The 17,580-nt window shown below is 39.2% G+C and overlaps 1 protein-coding gene across 1 annotated transcript in view; it reads right to left on the bottom strand.

Moving 5' to 3' along the window:
• Positions 1-17,580, bottom strand: part of LOC126162938 (serpin B6-like) — a 113,171-nt gene that overhangs the window by 48,950 nt on the left and 46,641 nt on the right. Inside the window, exons 5-6 of the mRNA XM_049919767.1 lie at positions 11,589-11,803; positions 6,509-6,694 (exon numbers count right to left, since the gene is read on the bottom strand). Coding sequence (XP_049775724.1) covers positions 6,509-6,694; positions 11,589-11,803 — 401 coding nt within the window. The remainder of the gene's footprint in view (positions 1-6,508; positions 6,695-11,588; positions 11,804-17,580) is intronic.

The following is a 17,580-nucleotide window of genomic DNA, read 5'->3' on the forward strand; positions in this document are numbered from 1 at the left end:
TCCTTCTCTTCCTTTTCTTTCTATCAAATTATAGCCCTCCAACACAATTACATTTTTGTCTCCCTTGACTACATAAATAATTTCTGTTATCTCATCATACATTTCTTCAATCTCTTCATCATCTGCAGAGCTCGTTGGCGTAGAAACTCGTACGATTGTGGAGGGTATTGCCTTCGTGTCTGTCTCTGCTACGATAAGGCTGTTCATATTAGCATACCCACATTTCTATTTTTTTATTCATTATTATACCTACTCCTGAATCACCCCTACGTGATTTTGTATCTACACCCATATACTCATCTGACCACAAGTCCTGTTCTTCCTGCCACTGAACTTAGTAATTCCCCCAAAATGTGGAGTGTCTGTAATCTACGAGGGCGTTCTGAAAAGTAATGTCTCCAAATTTTTTATTCTGTTCTCAATATCGATTGAGGTATTACATGCCATGCATAATACTCGGTTGACGGCCTTCCCTTCGCTGACGTCCACAGCTCGTGGTCTCGCGGTAGCGTTCTCGCTTCCCGAGCACGGAGCCCCGGGTTCGATTCCCGGCAGGGTCAGGGATTTTCACCTGCCTCGAGATACCTGCGTGTTTGTGTTGTCATCATTTGATCATCATTTATGAAAGTGCCGAGATTGGACTGAGCAAAAGTTGGCCATTTGTATGGGCTCTGATAACCGTGTGGTTGAGCGCCCCACAACCCAAACATCATCATCATCAACATGATCCTTCGCTGACGTTAGTTGCTACTCTCTGCCGCTAGAGGACTCCAAATTGTAGCGTGTTACACGGCTGTGTGTAACGTAACTGTGTCGGTGCGTAAGAAACAGCGCGCTGTGATCGAGTTCCTAACCGCAGAAAAGTTCTTAGGTGATGTAACCTCCCCTTCAGCACTACAATAACAGAACACACAAGGTTTGCGACGTCTGCAACAATCTGACGCCTTGGGTTTACTGTCATCGATCATCCTTCATGTGATCACCCTCATCTTTACAGAATTTGAAAAACACCTTCAAGGACTTGACTATGATAGTGATGAAGCAGAGGTGAGGTTGTGGCTCCGTCAACAGAGTCAAACATTCAGTGAATGTGTCGAGAAATGAATATGTAAATATGAAGAATAAAGATGTAGAATGTTACTAAAGTTTATTTTATTTAAACAGCTTGAAGAGTTATCACATAGAAAATTCGGATGCATTACTTTTCAGCACGTCCTCGTAGTACTGTTAATAAAAATAAAATTCTACCAATTTCATTTGAGGGTATAGAAAGAAAATTTATAAAATAAATATTAATCGAATCACTAAACTATAGTGTAGTCATAAGAAGGCTAGTTTGCAACGTTTACTGACTGAATGCAGATCCCCTGCAAGCGTTTCTTAGATAAGTTTACAGTTACAAGGAGCGATCAAAAAATTTCCGTCTGACGGTGTTTCTGCTCGAATATGCAACTTAGTGCGACTCCGAAGTGGGTATATAAGCACCGACATGTAAACAATGGATTTAGTGTGGCATTCGTGCCTTCCCAATGTACATGAAGTAATTGCGGAAATGACGTGAATTTTGGCGACGTTATTACCAAATGCGCCCATTCAGGACCAACGTACTGTTATTGTTTTCTTGGCCGCCGAAGGCCAAACACCGGCAGACATCTATAGGAGAATGAAGAACGTGTACGGAGCAGCACGTACGTCGAAAATCAACTTTGTCAAGGGACGCTGCTCTTTGATGATTACTGACGTCCTCGTAACGTAAATCTCGTAATGCAGATGTTATGCCAACTTACGTGGGAGACATTCGAGCACCCGTCCTATAGGCCTGATCTCTCCCCATGACGGCTTCGGAGACCTCCAAGGATTGGTTCAACCTGGTGAGTCGGTGCAATGGTTGCCTCAATTCTCACGACGATTTTGCATGATTGCACTATAGATTCTGAACTGTACGGGTTTCGAACGGAAAATTTTTAATACGGCTATCAATGAGGAGTTCAACTAGCAAAGGGATCGAATGTACGTAAAAGAGAAAATTTTATTTGTGGTCCCCGTTAGATAGCGCTTCAGAGATGAAGGACATGAAATCGGTAGTTGAGAAGGGAACGAGACAGAGTTGTAGCTTATACCCTACGTTATTAGGTCTGTACACAGAGCAAGAGAAGAAATAAAAGCTTTAACGTTTTATACATGGCAGCTTGGTTCAGTGATCGCTTATAAATTAAAGTTGCAAACAAATGAGCCCTCGGTCACAATGTTTAGTCTTATTAACCAGGTTTCAACACATCAGAATTTAAATTTTTAAAGTGGCCTATAACATAATTACTAATTCATGGGAAAAGAGAATTTTTTATATAAAAGTGTAAGTACTGATTAACAATAAAAGAAAGAGACAGCACTTACATGTCACGTATAAAATAAATAACAGGCCAGAAGAACTTTTGTCACAATTTTTTTAAAAAAGAATGCATGAAGGCGAGCCACTATGGTCTGCTCATATCTATAAAGCCACGGGTAGCATATAGCACAGGTGGAATGGAATGGATACTGTCCTCGTACGAGGCTATAAATTGAGCATCAACAGTGGTAAAACTAATGTGGTGCAATGTAGTCGAATCAAGTGAGGGAATGCTGGCGGTATTGGTTAGGAAATGAGACAAAAAATAATATCAGTTTACTATTTGGACAGCCAAATAATGGAAGAAAGCTGATACAAACGGGATTTAATATATATACTCACAACAGCAACAAAACCGTTTCTGAATAAAGATAAATCCATTAAAATCAAGTATAAAAAGTATTTTCTGGAAGTATTTGTCTGGATTGTAGCCTATTACGAAGTGAATCGTGGACTACCAACAGTAGAGACAAGAGGAGAATAGCAGCTTTTGCAAAGGGTGTTACAAATAATTCTGAAGATTACATTGATAGATCGAGTAGATAATTAACAAGTCCTGCAAATAATAAGAAGTAAAAGAGATTTCACGATACAGCCCGACTAAAAAAAAAGGAATACGTGGATAGGATACATTCTGAGGCATTGAAGAACGGTTGATCTGGTAATGAAGAGGAGTGCGAGGGATAAAAATTGTGGAGTGGGATCAAGTACCGATTACAAAAAGCGGGTTCCAGTCGACCAGAAAAGTGAAGCGCGAAGAACGGGAGCAGGAAACTGAATGAAACTGTTTGAAGATATGTGATTAAAAAATCTGGAGACATTTACAAATAATTTGGCAGTACGAACCCATTCATCAGTACGATATTGCAACCCTCCTGTCTGGATCAGCTAATGGTAGAGAAATTTTTATGTGATAGACGTGTTCAGTTGTATGACCACATTCCATAAATTTTTCAGTGATGACTGATTTATTAATCACCTGACAGTACTTCCCCCTTGGCTGAAATGTACGCGTTCTACCGATACGTCGTGCAACCACTCAGGTCGTAAAACTGATTTTCTTCCCACACTCCTGCAGCAGAAATATGGCAGTTTTTTATTTTAAGTAATCTGTTTTTTTATATATATAATCCCGAAAGAATGTATCACTCCGCAGCGATGTGCTCACTGCTTTAGAACGCGGCCGATTAAAACTGTATCCTGGGTGGGACGCTAACCTCTAACCATACCTTCTGCTGGCAAGTTCTTACTAACAGAGCCAATCAGACTTGACTCACAACCAGCCTTCACACCTCAGTTTTGCCAGGACCTCTCTCCTACTATCTAGATTTCACAGATGCTTTTTCATAGCTCAGTCTGCCCACACAGTTCCCATGAAAGGAAAGGATCGTAGACCCTAGACTGATCCGGCACAGCGCTTATTTTTCTTACGACACAACCACAAAAGAGCTTCACAATGCAGCAATCGGTTTCGACCAACCTGTAATCATTATCACACTAAAAGCCCATCCTGTAAGCTGTGTCAAGATAAGTACTACTATGCACGGTGAACCTGATTCAACCAACAAAATTCTGGAGAGTTTTCAGTGGTATTTCCTGAATATTTTGAGCCAAGGGATCGTTGCTCTCCGGTAGCTCGTATCACAGCAAATACATTTCGCTTGAATTCTTACCCCCATTTACCTTAGCGCTGTATCAAAAATTTTTGCACAACAGCACAAATGTCGACGATATGCGCTTGGTGTTTCGTTTGGAAACAAATTTGTTCCATAGAGTCACCGTATTTACCGTGGTCAAAATTCTGAGGAAGTAAGAGCAAGCTACAGCGAAAGATGGGTTATATAAAATGTGTACAAGAACCAGGAGGAAACATGAACGTAGTGCTCGGATTAAAAACGGTGTAACACAGCGATGTGGACTTTCGCCCGTAATGTTCAATCTGTTACATAGAAGAAACAATGACGGAAATAAAAGAAAGGTTCAAGAGTGGGGTTAAAATTCGGGATGAAAGGATGACTCGTGGCTGCCGCATCGCGGTCGCGAAGTGGGGTCGAGGCAGTTCCAGATAAGTTTGACAGTCTGACGATAATTTATGGATTTATAGTTTTAGCTTGACGATGTCCACTATGGACAAACGGCAGATACTGTTATTCTGAAGAAGGTTGGGTTATCCCGACTGAAACCTAGGCAAATTCTAGGTAAACGGTGCAACTGAGTTAAAATTAACAAGGAGAAGGGACAGGATGATTGGACGTCTGTTAAGACATAAGTGAATGACTTCCATGGTGCTAGAAGGATCTGTAGAGGGCAAAAACTGGGCAGGAAGACAGAGATTGGAATACATCCAGCAAAGAACTGAGGAAGTAGGTTGCAAGTGGACTCTGAGATGAAGAGGTTGGCACAGCGGAGGAATTCGTGGCGGGGAACATCAAACCAATCAGAAGAATGATGATTAAAGAAGAAGCATCAATCTCTATCATGATGCACGGAATGAGGCTGAAAAGCTGGTCCCGGTTCATGTGACTTGTGAGGCTGAAAATGTTTGTACCCAGTTAATCGTAGGGGAGGGGATTACCAAGGACACGCTACAGTCGCTCAAAGAGCGGGTTTTTTGACATGCGGACATTCAAGATCGGTTTGAATTCAGCTTTTTTTCGTATTTTAAGGAAACAGGTTGGAAACAAAGTGAATTACCTTGTTAAGCTACTGTTCTTTTGTGTGTGTGTGTGTGTGTGTGTGTGTGTGTGTGTGTGTGTGTTCCTACACTCACAAGAAACATTAGATTCTTCTTTTAAAGATGTATGTCTAAGAGTTTATTTTTTGATGTTTTGTGGGCTACAATTAAACAATCTGTAGCACTTAGAAAGTGTAGATACCAATAAAGCCACTACAACAATGTGACAATTAACAATGCCCAACTCGTGCTCCCAGTCATGTGACACACAAAGGAGCACCCCCAACCCATACTATAGGAGCTGTGCAGATGTTTACATTAATTACTCAGCCTTCCACGTGAAGCGTTAAAGGAGCTACGTTCAAAGAACCTCTAAAAGTGTCTCAATGTTGGGGAGATCTAAGGTATCTTCGCAGCTAATGGGAGAAAGCATTCCAGCTGCCATTTTATTCGGTTGGACGCTTGGACAATAGCGACAACGCCAATAGTCGTAAAGTGTGCTCAACTATAGCGAAGTCCTGAATACTTAAATTTTTATTTTATTTGACCTTTGTTGCCGCTGCACCATACTTACAGTCCTGGATAATACACGCAATCTCACTGGCTGCTATCAAGAGTGGGGATGGCCTCTTTTAGCGGTACTGGTGAATAACTGTTTGGATGACTGTCGTACCGTTTTAGCTTCTTATCTGAAGAGAGATTCAGCTGTGATTTACGTTTGATATCCTTACCATATGTTTCAGTCTCGTTTTCTCTCTGTTACTCATCCATAATTTGGGCCGGTAATGACATTTTTCCACGAAAAAGAGAAAAAATCAGGCCATTGGTACCTCTGTTTACGTTCTGATTCTAACGTTTCATACGGGCTTTCCTGTAACAGCCAGCAAAGAGTTGTGGAACTTCGTGGAATGAGAGTAACACTATATTATTCGCGTGCTGAAAACAAGGTATGTCCATTAGATCGTACGTCGAACAACATTGCTGAAAGATTTAACTAAGGTTTCAAGTAGCATACCGACTATACATGTTAAAAAGCGTAGTGCTGCACGAAAAATATGCTCCAGCAAGGGCGCTCAGACAGCCTTGTAACGGTCTACAAATTAAATTCAACGAAGGACAAGAAAATGTAATTATGTTACCAGCGACAAAATTTATCCACTTCTCAATAACTGAAATATTGACGTCAGCTGATATAGAAATAATTATTAAAATACTCCTGACCAAATGTAATGTTTCCCTAAGGAATGTTTAGCTATCGGTTCTTCTTGCGCCATATAACACTGCTCATTATTAACAGTTTTACATTTATATGACTATTTTGTGTTTAATGATGCTTACTAATAGAACAACTGAGAAATACAGCAATTTCCTGGCAATGACAAACTGTAACGTATCAAAAATTGCAGTCGTTTAATATTATTTTTAGGTATCAGAATTGCACTTACGTCCGTGAGTGGTCCTGAAAGTGATGTTGCGTACTCCATTTTGAATTTAGGTAAATATACGTATACCTCAGCTTTGTACATTCTGGACACTATATCTTGAAGAGACACTTTCGTAAGATTCTTCTCGACATCTGGTAGGCCATTTAACTCTCTGGGTAAAATTATCAGCATACTAATTCTGTTGGCCTGATGTGCGAAATGAAACCAAAGAAGAAAAACGTTTTAATACTACACGGAGCAGAGCAATCAGCTAGAGAAAATAATTCGAGGACTATTCGTTTACTAAGGTCCGACCGGTAGCCAAATGGAAACCACAGCGAAAATCCCCCGAAGCTGCGCACAGATAGGTTGGGCAGTGCCTCTAGTATTTCCGTCGATTGGGTGACGTTGCTCTATTCAGTTCTCAGCGCGCAGGGAGCACGTAAAGATGCCTACAAAATAGTGTCTCCAACGTTTTTGATTTTCGCTGTGGTTTCTATTTCCCGACCGATCGGACCTTTATGGACGAACAGCCCTCGTATAATCATAAATATTGTATGCTAAACTATGTAACTTAATTCTTATTTTACTGCTTTAGTCTGCAAAAACCACGTAACTGGATAAATATTTAGAAAGGAGTCGCTATAAGGAGGCTTAAGACATTAATACATCAATTAACCTCTTCATAAAACACGGATGTCACCGAGTTTGCGCTGTACAGGTTGTCCCAAAAAGAATTATCCGATTTTAAATAGAATTATTTATTAGGAAGAAGGGATTAACACCAAAAAATTGCATACTAAATTACTCAGAAAAGACATAAGTTCATAAAAATCCATCAAAAATGTTCATTATGTCCTCCATTAGCTGCACGGACGACATCTAGCTAATAGCCGAATTCATCCCAAACTGAGCGTGTCTTCTGTCACTGAAGCTACAGCAGCTGATATTCTGGCTTAAGTTCATCAATCTCACGAGGTAAGGGAGGAACGTAAACACATTGTTCAACATATCCCCACAAGAAGAAATCACGTGGTGTTAACTCAGGGGACCTAGGAGGCCGAGAGCGTAAAGCCTGGTCTCGCAGTCCCGTACGCCCTATCCAACGTTGTGGCACGTTGGCAGTGAGGAAACTGCGCACGTTGTTGTGCCAGTGTGGTGGCGCTTCGTCTTGCTGATAAATGAAATTATCAGAGTCAAGTTGTTGGAATAACCAATTCCAGAGCACTGCAAGATATGATTGTCCTGTTACGGTTTCTTCCTCAAAAAAGTAGGGTCCATAAACCTTGCTTTGCGAAACAGCACAAAAAACATTTACTTTTGGTGAATCACGTTCGTGTTCAGTTGTTTCATGAGGATTTTCGAGCCCCCATATACGCACATTATGACGGTGAACAGCACCGTTAATGTGGAAAGTTGCCTCAGCGCTCAATATCAACCGTGACATAAAAGTGTCATCTTCCATGTCCTCTAGAATAGCATCGCAAAAGTCCACTCGCTTCACTTTGTCAGTACCGTGTCTCGAAGAGCTTATACCAGTTATAATCGGTATGGTTTGAGGGCTAAACGACGCCGTAACACACGACGCCACACTGTCACGCGCGGTAACGCAAGTTCTCGGCTAGCACGACGCGTAGACTTGCGAGGGCTCCGCTCAAATGCTCGGCGGATTCGTTCCACTGTTTGTTCAGGTACGCGTGGCCGGCGAGGACTTTTGCCTGTACAGAGGCACCCTGTTTCTTCAAACTGTTTATACCACCGTCGAATGTTCTTTGGTGATGGTGGTTTAGCACGAAATCGAATAGGAAACGCCCGCTGAACCGCGATCTCTGACTGAGTACGACTGAATTCAATAACACAATACGCCTTCTGTTGCGCGGACGCCATATTGCGTGAGACTGGCTGCACGCTCCAGGTCAGCGCTCGTAGCGACATCTAGCGGACTCTACACCATGCCGATTACATCTAGCGCTGTTTCAGTTACCTAGTGACATTTGTCTCAATATTATTACAGGTTAACATCAGGTCATTCTTTTTGGGACACCCTGTATATTGAGGTGGCAAAAGTCATGGGATAACGATATGTAAATATGCAGTTGGTGGTAGTATTGTGTTCACAGTGCATAGAAGAACAGTACTCAGGTGAGTCATGTGAAAAACTTCCCGACGTATTTACATGCGCACGATGGGAATTAACCATCTACCTTCTCCAGTACACCGATGACACCGCCTTTCTTGCTCTCGCCCCCCCCCCCCCTGCAGCTCTCCCAACACCTTCTCCAATCCCGTCTTGACCGGTTCACCGCTTGGTGTAACCAGTGGTTGCTCAAGTTCAATCCTTCCAAAACCCAGGCGATCATTGTAGGCAAAACCACCCCTTCCTTCCGTCTCCTCGACTTCTGTATCACCATTTATGGCCATCCTATCACCCTCACCTCCAGCCTCAAGTACCCTGGCGTCACCCTTGACCGTCGCCTCTCCTGGACCCCCCCATCTCTGGACTATCCAAGCCAAGGCACGCTCCCATCTCCTCAAGCTCCTTTCTGGCCGCACATGGGGTCTGGACCGCTCCACCATTCTCCATACCTATAAATTTCTCATCCGTCCTATCCTCTGCTACTCTCAACCCACCTGGATCTCCGCCCCTCCTACCTTTTACAAATCCCTTCAAATCCTGGAACACAATGCGCTTTGCCTCGCCTATTGCATCCTCCTCCCTCCCCCACATGGATCCTCTGACCTCATTCCATTCCTGCACCTCTTCCTTTTCCTCGAACGGATACAGATCCTCTACACCTCCTGCAAACTTGATCGCCCTCACCCGCTTGTCTCTCCCATCCTTTCCCACCCCTGTCCTCTGCCACACCTGCATTCCCACATCCCACCCGCTCTCCATCTCTCCACTCTCTATACCCTTGCCCAAGGTGGCTTCCGCCAACTCCCCCTCCCTGATGACACCCTCATCCCATCCATCTATCCCTCCTACCAACTTTGATCCTCCCCTTCCTAACCCCTGTGTTTTTCCCAAGGGCACCCTCTCTCCCTTCTCTCTCTCCTCTCTTCCTCCCTCCCTCCTCTCCCCCTGGGCTTCCCTTACCCCCCTCCCCTACCTTCTTTCCTCCCCCTCCCCGCTCCTCTGCCACTGGAATCTACACCCTCCCCCTCTCCCTCCTCCCCAACTTTTTCCCCTTTGGTAGGTCCCTGGACTCATACACGAACAGTGAACATTCATGCGCTGCAGATCATCGCCTAGTGTTTGTGTGTGCCATCGTGTTAGTGATACAGTGTTTCGTCGTTTGTGCTCCACCGTTCACGTGTGTCATTTCTGTCGTCTCTGTTCATGTCCGAGTGCAGAACGTTTTTTATTTGGACATTGCACCTGTGAACGGTTTCATGTATTTTAATTTTTTCTGTCTACTGTTGTTCATCCACCGTGTTTGTTTCGTTTTTTGATGTCTCCTTTCGTACTGAATGTCTTATCTGTGGCCGAAGAGCGGCGTAGTTTTGCCGCTGCCGGCCTACCTTGTAAGAGGTTTCAAAATGACAATAAAGAAAAACAAACGGGAATTTACAGACTACGAACGCGGAATGGACTTGGAGCCAGACTTAGTGTTACGAGTGTGTCGAGAATACCAAATTTCAGGTTTCTCACCACAGACAACGCAGTGGCCAACAGCATTCATTTAGTGACAGAGTAGCAGCGTTTGCGTAGAGTTGTCGGTGCTAACAGACAAGGAGCGCTGGGTGAAATAACCGCAGAAATCAATGTGCGTCGTACGACGAACTTATTCGTATCCGTTAGGACAGTAGTGGCGAAACTTGGCTTTAATGGGCTATGGCAGCAGACGAACGACCCGAGTGCCTTTGTTAACAGCATGACATCGCCTGCAGCGCCTCTCTTGGGCATGTGACCATATCGGTTGGACCATAGACTGCAACACAGCAGCCTGGTCAAATGAGTTCCGATTTCAGTTGCCTATAGCTGATGGCAAGGTTAGTGTGGTGCAGATCCCACGAATGTTGTCAACAAGGCACTGTGCAAGCTAATGGTGGCTCCATAATGGTGTGGGCTATGTTTTCGTGGAATGGTCCAACTGAACCGATCATTGACTAAAAGTGATTATATTCAGCTCCTTGGATACCATTTTCAGCCATTCATAGACTTAATGTTCACAAACAACGATGCGCCATGTCACCCGGCCACAGTAGTTCACGACTGGTCAGAAGAACATTTCTATACAACTCCAGCGAATGGTTTGGCCACCTAGATCGCAGACACTAATCCTATCGAACATTCATGGGAAATAATCTAGAGGTCAGTTCGTGCACATGATTCTGCATCAGCTTCACTTTCGCAGTTATGGACTGGTAGAGAGGCATCATTGCTCAGTATTTCTGTAGGTGACTTCCAACGACTTGTTGAGTCGATGTCACATCGAGTTGCTGCACTATGCCGGGCAAAATGAGGTCCGACACGATGCTAGGAGGTGCCCCACAACTTTTGTCACCTCACTGTATGAGAATTGTTATGAAAAGAAGTACTCCGACTTCTTATCAATAGTGTTGTGTGTATAACTTGAGAAGTATTAAAATGTTGGTGGTTGGCTTAGTAGCTATGAATAATAACGTTACTGTAGATTCTAGTATGTGTTAATCTTATTATTAATTATTTTCACGTTGATTATTAAAGCAGAAATACATTCTTGTTGTCATCATATTAGTTGCGGTACGCGCACAGTATGATGTTTTATATTCTTCTTTTATTTTATTGCATGAAGCTGCATGAAACTGATTTACCAGTAAAAAATTTATTACACGTACAGTGTTGTGTTTTCTTGGACAAAATAAAATACAACATAATGGAGATTTAAGATTCACATTAGTATATGTCCTTTCGGTTTGTCTGTTCAAATTATTACAATTTCTTGAAACTTGCTGCTTTCACTTTGCTTATGCAAAGGAAAATATCAACTTTAAAACATTCAGTAGGCCACGATTTCTCTTAAAGCTGAGACGAATCTATGTTTTGTATCTTTGTTTGAACTTGAATGAAACTGATTGCTTTATAATTATGTTTTCCTCCTGTCTTCAGACGAAATACCTTGTACGGAAGCAGGAGAACCTGAGAATTAAGTTCATTTATCTCTGCATACATAAAACTGTCCCTGACGAGCATGGTGTCCACATCTTTGACTGGCTCCGATGGTCGATGGAAAGGCAGAGGTTCTGTGAGATATTTGTTGAACTGTATGCTCCAGTTGCCCTTGAAATAAACCGCATTGACCAGTACCATACGAGTGCGTTCACCAAGAGCACCTGAAAGAATTTCTTGTTACTGACATTTGAACATCATCCACTCTGTCATTTATTCACACATAGTGTTCCACAAATTCCGTCTTGAAGGACAGGATTCATAGAAATGAAATACATTCCATTATACATTAATAGGGAGAAGTAGTCAGTGCAATCTACTTTTGTTAACTACATTCATAAAACATTATGACCAGAACTAATATACTGATACTGATGATGTTAACTCTACTAGATTTCCCGCTTATTTAGACGAGATCGCTAACGTACTGAAATATGCTCACTATTTTTTATTTACTTAAATTTGGCATATTTCGTGACAGTACCTTTTTCGTGAAATGTTTACCAGATGATATTTGTCTTGGTTTCAGTCGTCTAGTGGAAGTATGATTCCACAATGCAGTTTCGTCGGCTGCAGAAACGACCTGGTTCAATGCGTTTGCCTCATTTTTAGTGCTTCAAATACCATTTCTTCGAATGTGGTTTCTTCTTAAAGTTTATATAAAAAAGTAGTAACATAATTCATTTTTTCCTGTTCACTAGCAAATTATTTATGACGGCGACCTGCACATTGTTCTACCATCAACACACACCAAGAGTTCACTGCCGACTGCCTACAGTCAAAGACGACTCCAGCGTCAAAGCCATTTTACACAACACACAAGCTTCCACTTGTAATCAGTCTCTTTGATATTCTTCGTCACATCTACTAATAGTAATCAATATGCTGTCACTCTCAAAAATATAAGTAAATTAGTATAAAATAAGGCAAATTACAATTTAAAAAAATTCTCACAAAAATATAAGAAAACATTACCAACTTCCCACATTAAATTTGGTATCGACAAATCCAGTAGAAAATAACATATCTCCCAGATCCATTACAGCTGCTCCCCGGGGCTTTTGTTGTTATGAACATATACAACAAAATCCTGACCACACTCAGTAATGGATCTGTATTACAGAATTAGTACAGTAATGATGCAGTCTGATAACCTCTTCCAAATTTGGACTCTTCGAATCTGTGGACTTGTTACTGGCTGTTGTTGCAATGATCCTTCCCCATCAATCTCATACACAAAAAATTCAAGTAAAGAAATTATTTAACATGACAAATATACATGGCATAAAACACACATGAAAAATATTCTAAAATACAGCATACATATTGAAAATAATAGTAAGGTAAAACTCATTTGCTAGAATAAGATATCTACAACCACTTCTTTGGTCACACTGTGCCAACTGGTTCTCATAATTAAATTTTTTGTTCCCCATATTAATGTTAATTTCATTTTGCTTACATATTGTGCAATAAAAAATGACACTGGACATATATAGTGTAGTGTTTTTTTCTATATATTTGCCATTTATATATTTTTACTTCTAATTTTGTTTTTGAATTTTTTATGTATTTTTTACTCATGTTTTTTTATTTGTATATATTTTTTATGATTTTCTTTTTGAATTGTATATATTTTTTTACTCGTGTTTTTTTGTATTTTTTTTACTTATGATTTCCTTTCTTTTAGTACAGCTAAAGATACATCAGTATTACCTAAAAATTTTTTTGACAATTATTTGTGTACACTTGCCTCTCTACTACAATATTACTACAAGTCACATTCTTGTGAAGACTACTTTCGCTCCCCACAACATCAGTATAAAGAACAATAAATTGCTCATATATCATAAAGCTTTATCTAAAATTGGTTTTGAAACTTATATCTTTGCATGTATGTCCTCACATGCATGCCTTCACCCACAGGGAAGACTTAGCTTCCAAAAATTAGAAAAATTCGAAATGCTCACTATGGAGACTTTTTTTTTGTAAAAAAGTTAAAATAAATCTTTCTCTCATTCTTTGTTACAACAGTGCTTTCTCATCAGTTTCAATTAACATGTGACTTCAAATTATTAATTTATACATGTAAATATACATACTTGGTTGTACAGGTAGTTATGTTCCAGCAAGCATATTCCAGCGGAGGACTTTTGTTTTAGATGAAAATAGGTTATTTAAATTTTGAAATTATGATTTCTGTTTATACATTTTCAGAGACTACATTCCTGAGACCAAATAATTTCTTTGACTTAGGGTATACCAAACGATAAGCATTAGGGTGTGGATTTTCTATGACTTCAAAAGGCCCAATATAGATATCAAAGAATGTTTTAATTTTTGAAGTTAACATTTTTGATTTTTCATGAGATTTGACCAGAACAAGATCCCCAATTTTGAAAGTGGTTAATTTTACCCTATTGTTATGTCTTTTATTCCTTTTTTCCCGTTGTTTTCTCATATTTTCCCTGACAATATCTTCTCTCTCTTGCATAGTTAAAGGTGTACATTTAGGAAATTCAATAAGTTCTGATATAAAATTTGGAGGTCTGATATTAAACATAATCTCATATGATGAAAATCCTGTGGAACCATGTTGTAGGCTATTCATAATATCTTCAAAATTTCGAATGTGCTCAAACCAGGTTGGATGTTTATGGCTACAATAGGTTCTGCAAAGTCTCCCAATTTCCCTCATATATCTTTCTGCAGGATTGGTGGATGGAGAATAAACAGATATAAGTATATGCTTCAATTTTGATCTTTCAATAAACTTTTTCTAAAGTTTGGCGGTGAACTGTGAACCATTATCTGATAATATAGCATTTGGTTTACCCACCTGTGCGAAATAATCTCTTTCAATTTTTATTATAATTTCATGGCTAGTAGCTTTTTTCACTGGATATAGTTTACTTAATTTTGAAAATACATCTACCATAACAAATATGTTACAGTAACCACCTTTACTCTTTGGTAACATTCCATATAAGTCCACAGCGATAAGATCTAAAGGTTTTTCAGGAATTATGTTTTGCATCTCTCCACCACGTCTTTGATTGCTCACTTTAACTCTCTGACATTTGTCACAGGTTGCCAATTGTTTTCTTACCTTCGTTCTAATATTGTAAAAATAAACATTTTCTTGTATCTTTTGAATGCACTTCTCTATCCCACAATGACCAAAACTTTCATGTATGTAAATAATCAGCTTTTCAGCATCTGCCTCTGGCCAACACGGTTTCCAATTATCAGAATCTACATCTGTTCTCCGAAATAAAATGTAATTTGTAAAATTTATCAAGTTCCTCATACCCCTTCTTGCCTAAACATTCTTTGATTAATTTCCAACTTTGATCTAAATTTAGATTTTTCCTAATTTTGTTACACATAGTTCTAATTGTTTTCTCATTTTCCACCCCTTTCAGGTATTTAATTTTAAATTGCTTTTCCTCCTCTTGTCCAAAAATCTCCTTTTCTCCCCTGATTGGTAACCTTAAAAGTGAATCAGCTACTACATTCTCAGAACCTTTTATGTGCTTGATTTCAAAGTCAAACTGTTGCGGAAATATTGCCCATCTGGTCAATCTACTGTGGTATAATTTGCACTCTTGTAAGTAACTCAAAGCTTTGTGATCCGAAAATACTATGGTTTTATGCCCAATAAGGTAAATTCTAAATTTTGTAAAAGTCCAATGAATTGCCAAAAGTTCCTTCTCTGTGACTGTATAATTTTTCTCATGCTTGAGCAACATTCTGCTCGCAAATGATATGGTACAATGTATTTTAACTCCATTCTCTACTCTTTCTTGAAATAACTCTGCTCCAAGCCCGTAATTACTGCTATCAGTGTTCAAACAAAATGGTAAATTAAAATCAGGTCTGTGTAATAAGTGATACTTCCTCAACTCTTGCTTAATTTTATCAAACTCTTCCTGACAACTTTTATCCCAAACCCAAACAGTGTTTTTCTTAAGTAACTGACTTAAACATGGTGCATTCAGACTCTGATCACTTATATGTTTTTGGTAATAACCACATAACCCAAAGAATGACTTTATTTGTTTTTTAGTCTTAGGAACAGGAATTTCTAAAATTGCTTTAATTTTTTCTGGATCTGCCAAAATTCCCTTGTCTGTGACAACATGACCCAAAAATTTTAATTCAGAAACTACAAACTTACATTTCTCTAATTTCAATGTCATCCCCATTTTTCTAAGTTTTTCACAAACTGACTTCAAAATCAAAAAATGTTCCTCCCAATTTTGTCCTATAACCAAAATGTCATCTACATAAATTATCAGTTTAGATGCAAGTTCTTGCCCCAGTACATGATCCAAAGCTCTTATAAATTTGGAAACAGAAGAATTTAACCCAAATGGCACAACACAATATTGCTAACTCTTACCATCGTACAAGAAAGCAATATATTTTCTAGAATTAACCGAAAGTGGTACCTGATGAAAACCCGAAGTTAGATCCGAACTTGACATATATTTTATATCTGTAAATTTATAGAATAACTCATCAATATTTTTGGGATGGTCTGTCTGTCTGAACAACATTTTGTTTAAGTGTCTAGAGTCGAAAACCAATCTTACTCCACCATCTTTTTTCGAAACAACTACTAAAGGATTATTATATGCACTGATACTCCTTTCTATTACATTACATCCTTCCATCTTTTTCAGCTCTTTCTCGACAGCAGGTCTTTTTGATATTGTAATACTGTAGAGTTTTATGAAAAGTGGTTCATGAGGTTTCACCTGAAGCTCACACTGATAACCCTTTACCCTGAAAACATCACTGTATTCCCACAGCAGGTTTTCTAACTGTTGTTTTTGCTCCACAGATAAATTTTGTGTTTCTGAAATTTTCAAATTTACTAAATTCCCAAATTCAACTTCATCAGTATCAAATCTATGAATTTCAATATTCTCCAATCTATTTTCTTTTAGTAAATTGATACTGTATAAATTTCCATTACTCTGATCACCAAGTGTGTTCACAAAATTTGTCTGAATGTATTCCCTTTCAATAGTTTCTATCAAAAGTTTTCTTCCAACCCAATCAAATGCTGTATTTACTTTTATTATCCAATTCATACCCAAAAGAAAATCCTCATTAAATTCCTGAATTATAAAACTTCCATGTGTGAACAACTTGCCTTCAATTAAAAATGTCACTAAAGCCTGGCTTTTTACCAATTTACTGCTCTTTTCAGTAGCACCTTTTATCTTTACCCCAAAACTGGCATTTAAACATAATCTTTCCCCACATTCAATTTCTTGCTTAACCTTTCAGATATTCCCGAGATCTCACTTCCTGTATCAATTAAACATTTACCAATCCATGACCCAATTTGAACTTTTATATAAGGACTGCAAAATTGATCACTTTTCTCAGAACCTGTATCCTCACGTAATAAATCACTTTCAATTTCCCCAAACCTATACTTACCAGAATCATATGGTATACCATTATATGTATTATTTGTCACAGTTATAAAATTTGCACAAGATACAAAATTGTCATTAGTACTCTCTATTATCTCAAATAGCCAAGAATTTTCATCCAAATCACATTGTTTACTATTGAAGTACTTATCCTTCAGCTTTTCAAAAATAAAATATCTCATCTTTTTCCACCACTCAGGACATATAGTTTCACATACATTAATAAGCATCTTTCTAAAGTTCTTGTCAAAAGAAATAGTTTCACTGTTCAGCCATAGATTCATAAGAAATGTGTGTGTGTCATTAGTATCTATAAATGTTTCACTTAGGCTAGAAGTTATACATATGTCATCATTATTTGTGTAGTCAGATTCTTTACCAACAACTCAAAATTCACACTTTCACATACACCATGCTTGCAAGCCTTATTCATCCTGGTAACATCCCTGGGAATTTCTATAGTATTCTCACTATTTAATCCATTTTCA

This window comes from Schistocerca cancellata, chromosome 2 (genome assembly GCF_023864275.1).
Source record: "Schistocerca cancellata isolate TAMUIC-IGC-003103 chromosome 2, iqSchCanc2.1, whole genome shotgun sequence".
NCBI classification, from domain to species: Eukaryota; Metazoa; Arthropoda; class Insecta; order Orthoptera; family Acrididae; genus Schistocerca; species Schistocerca cancellata.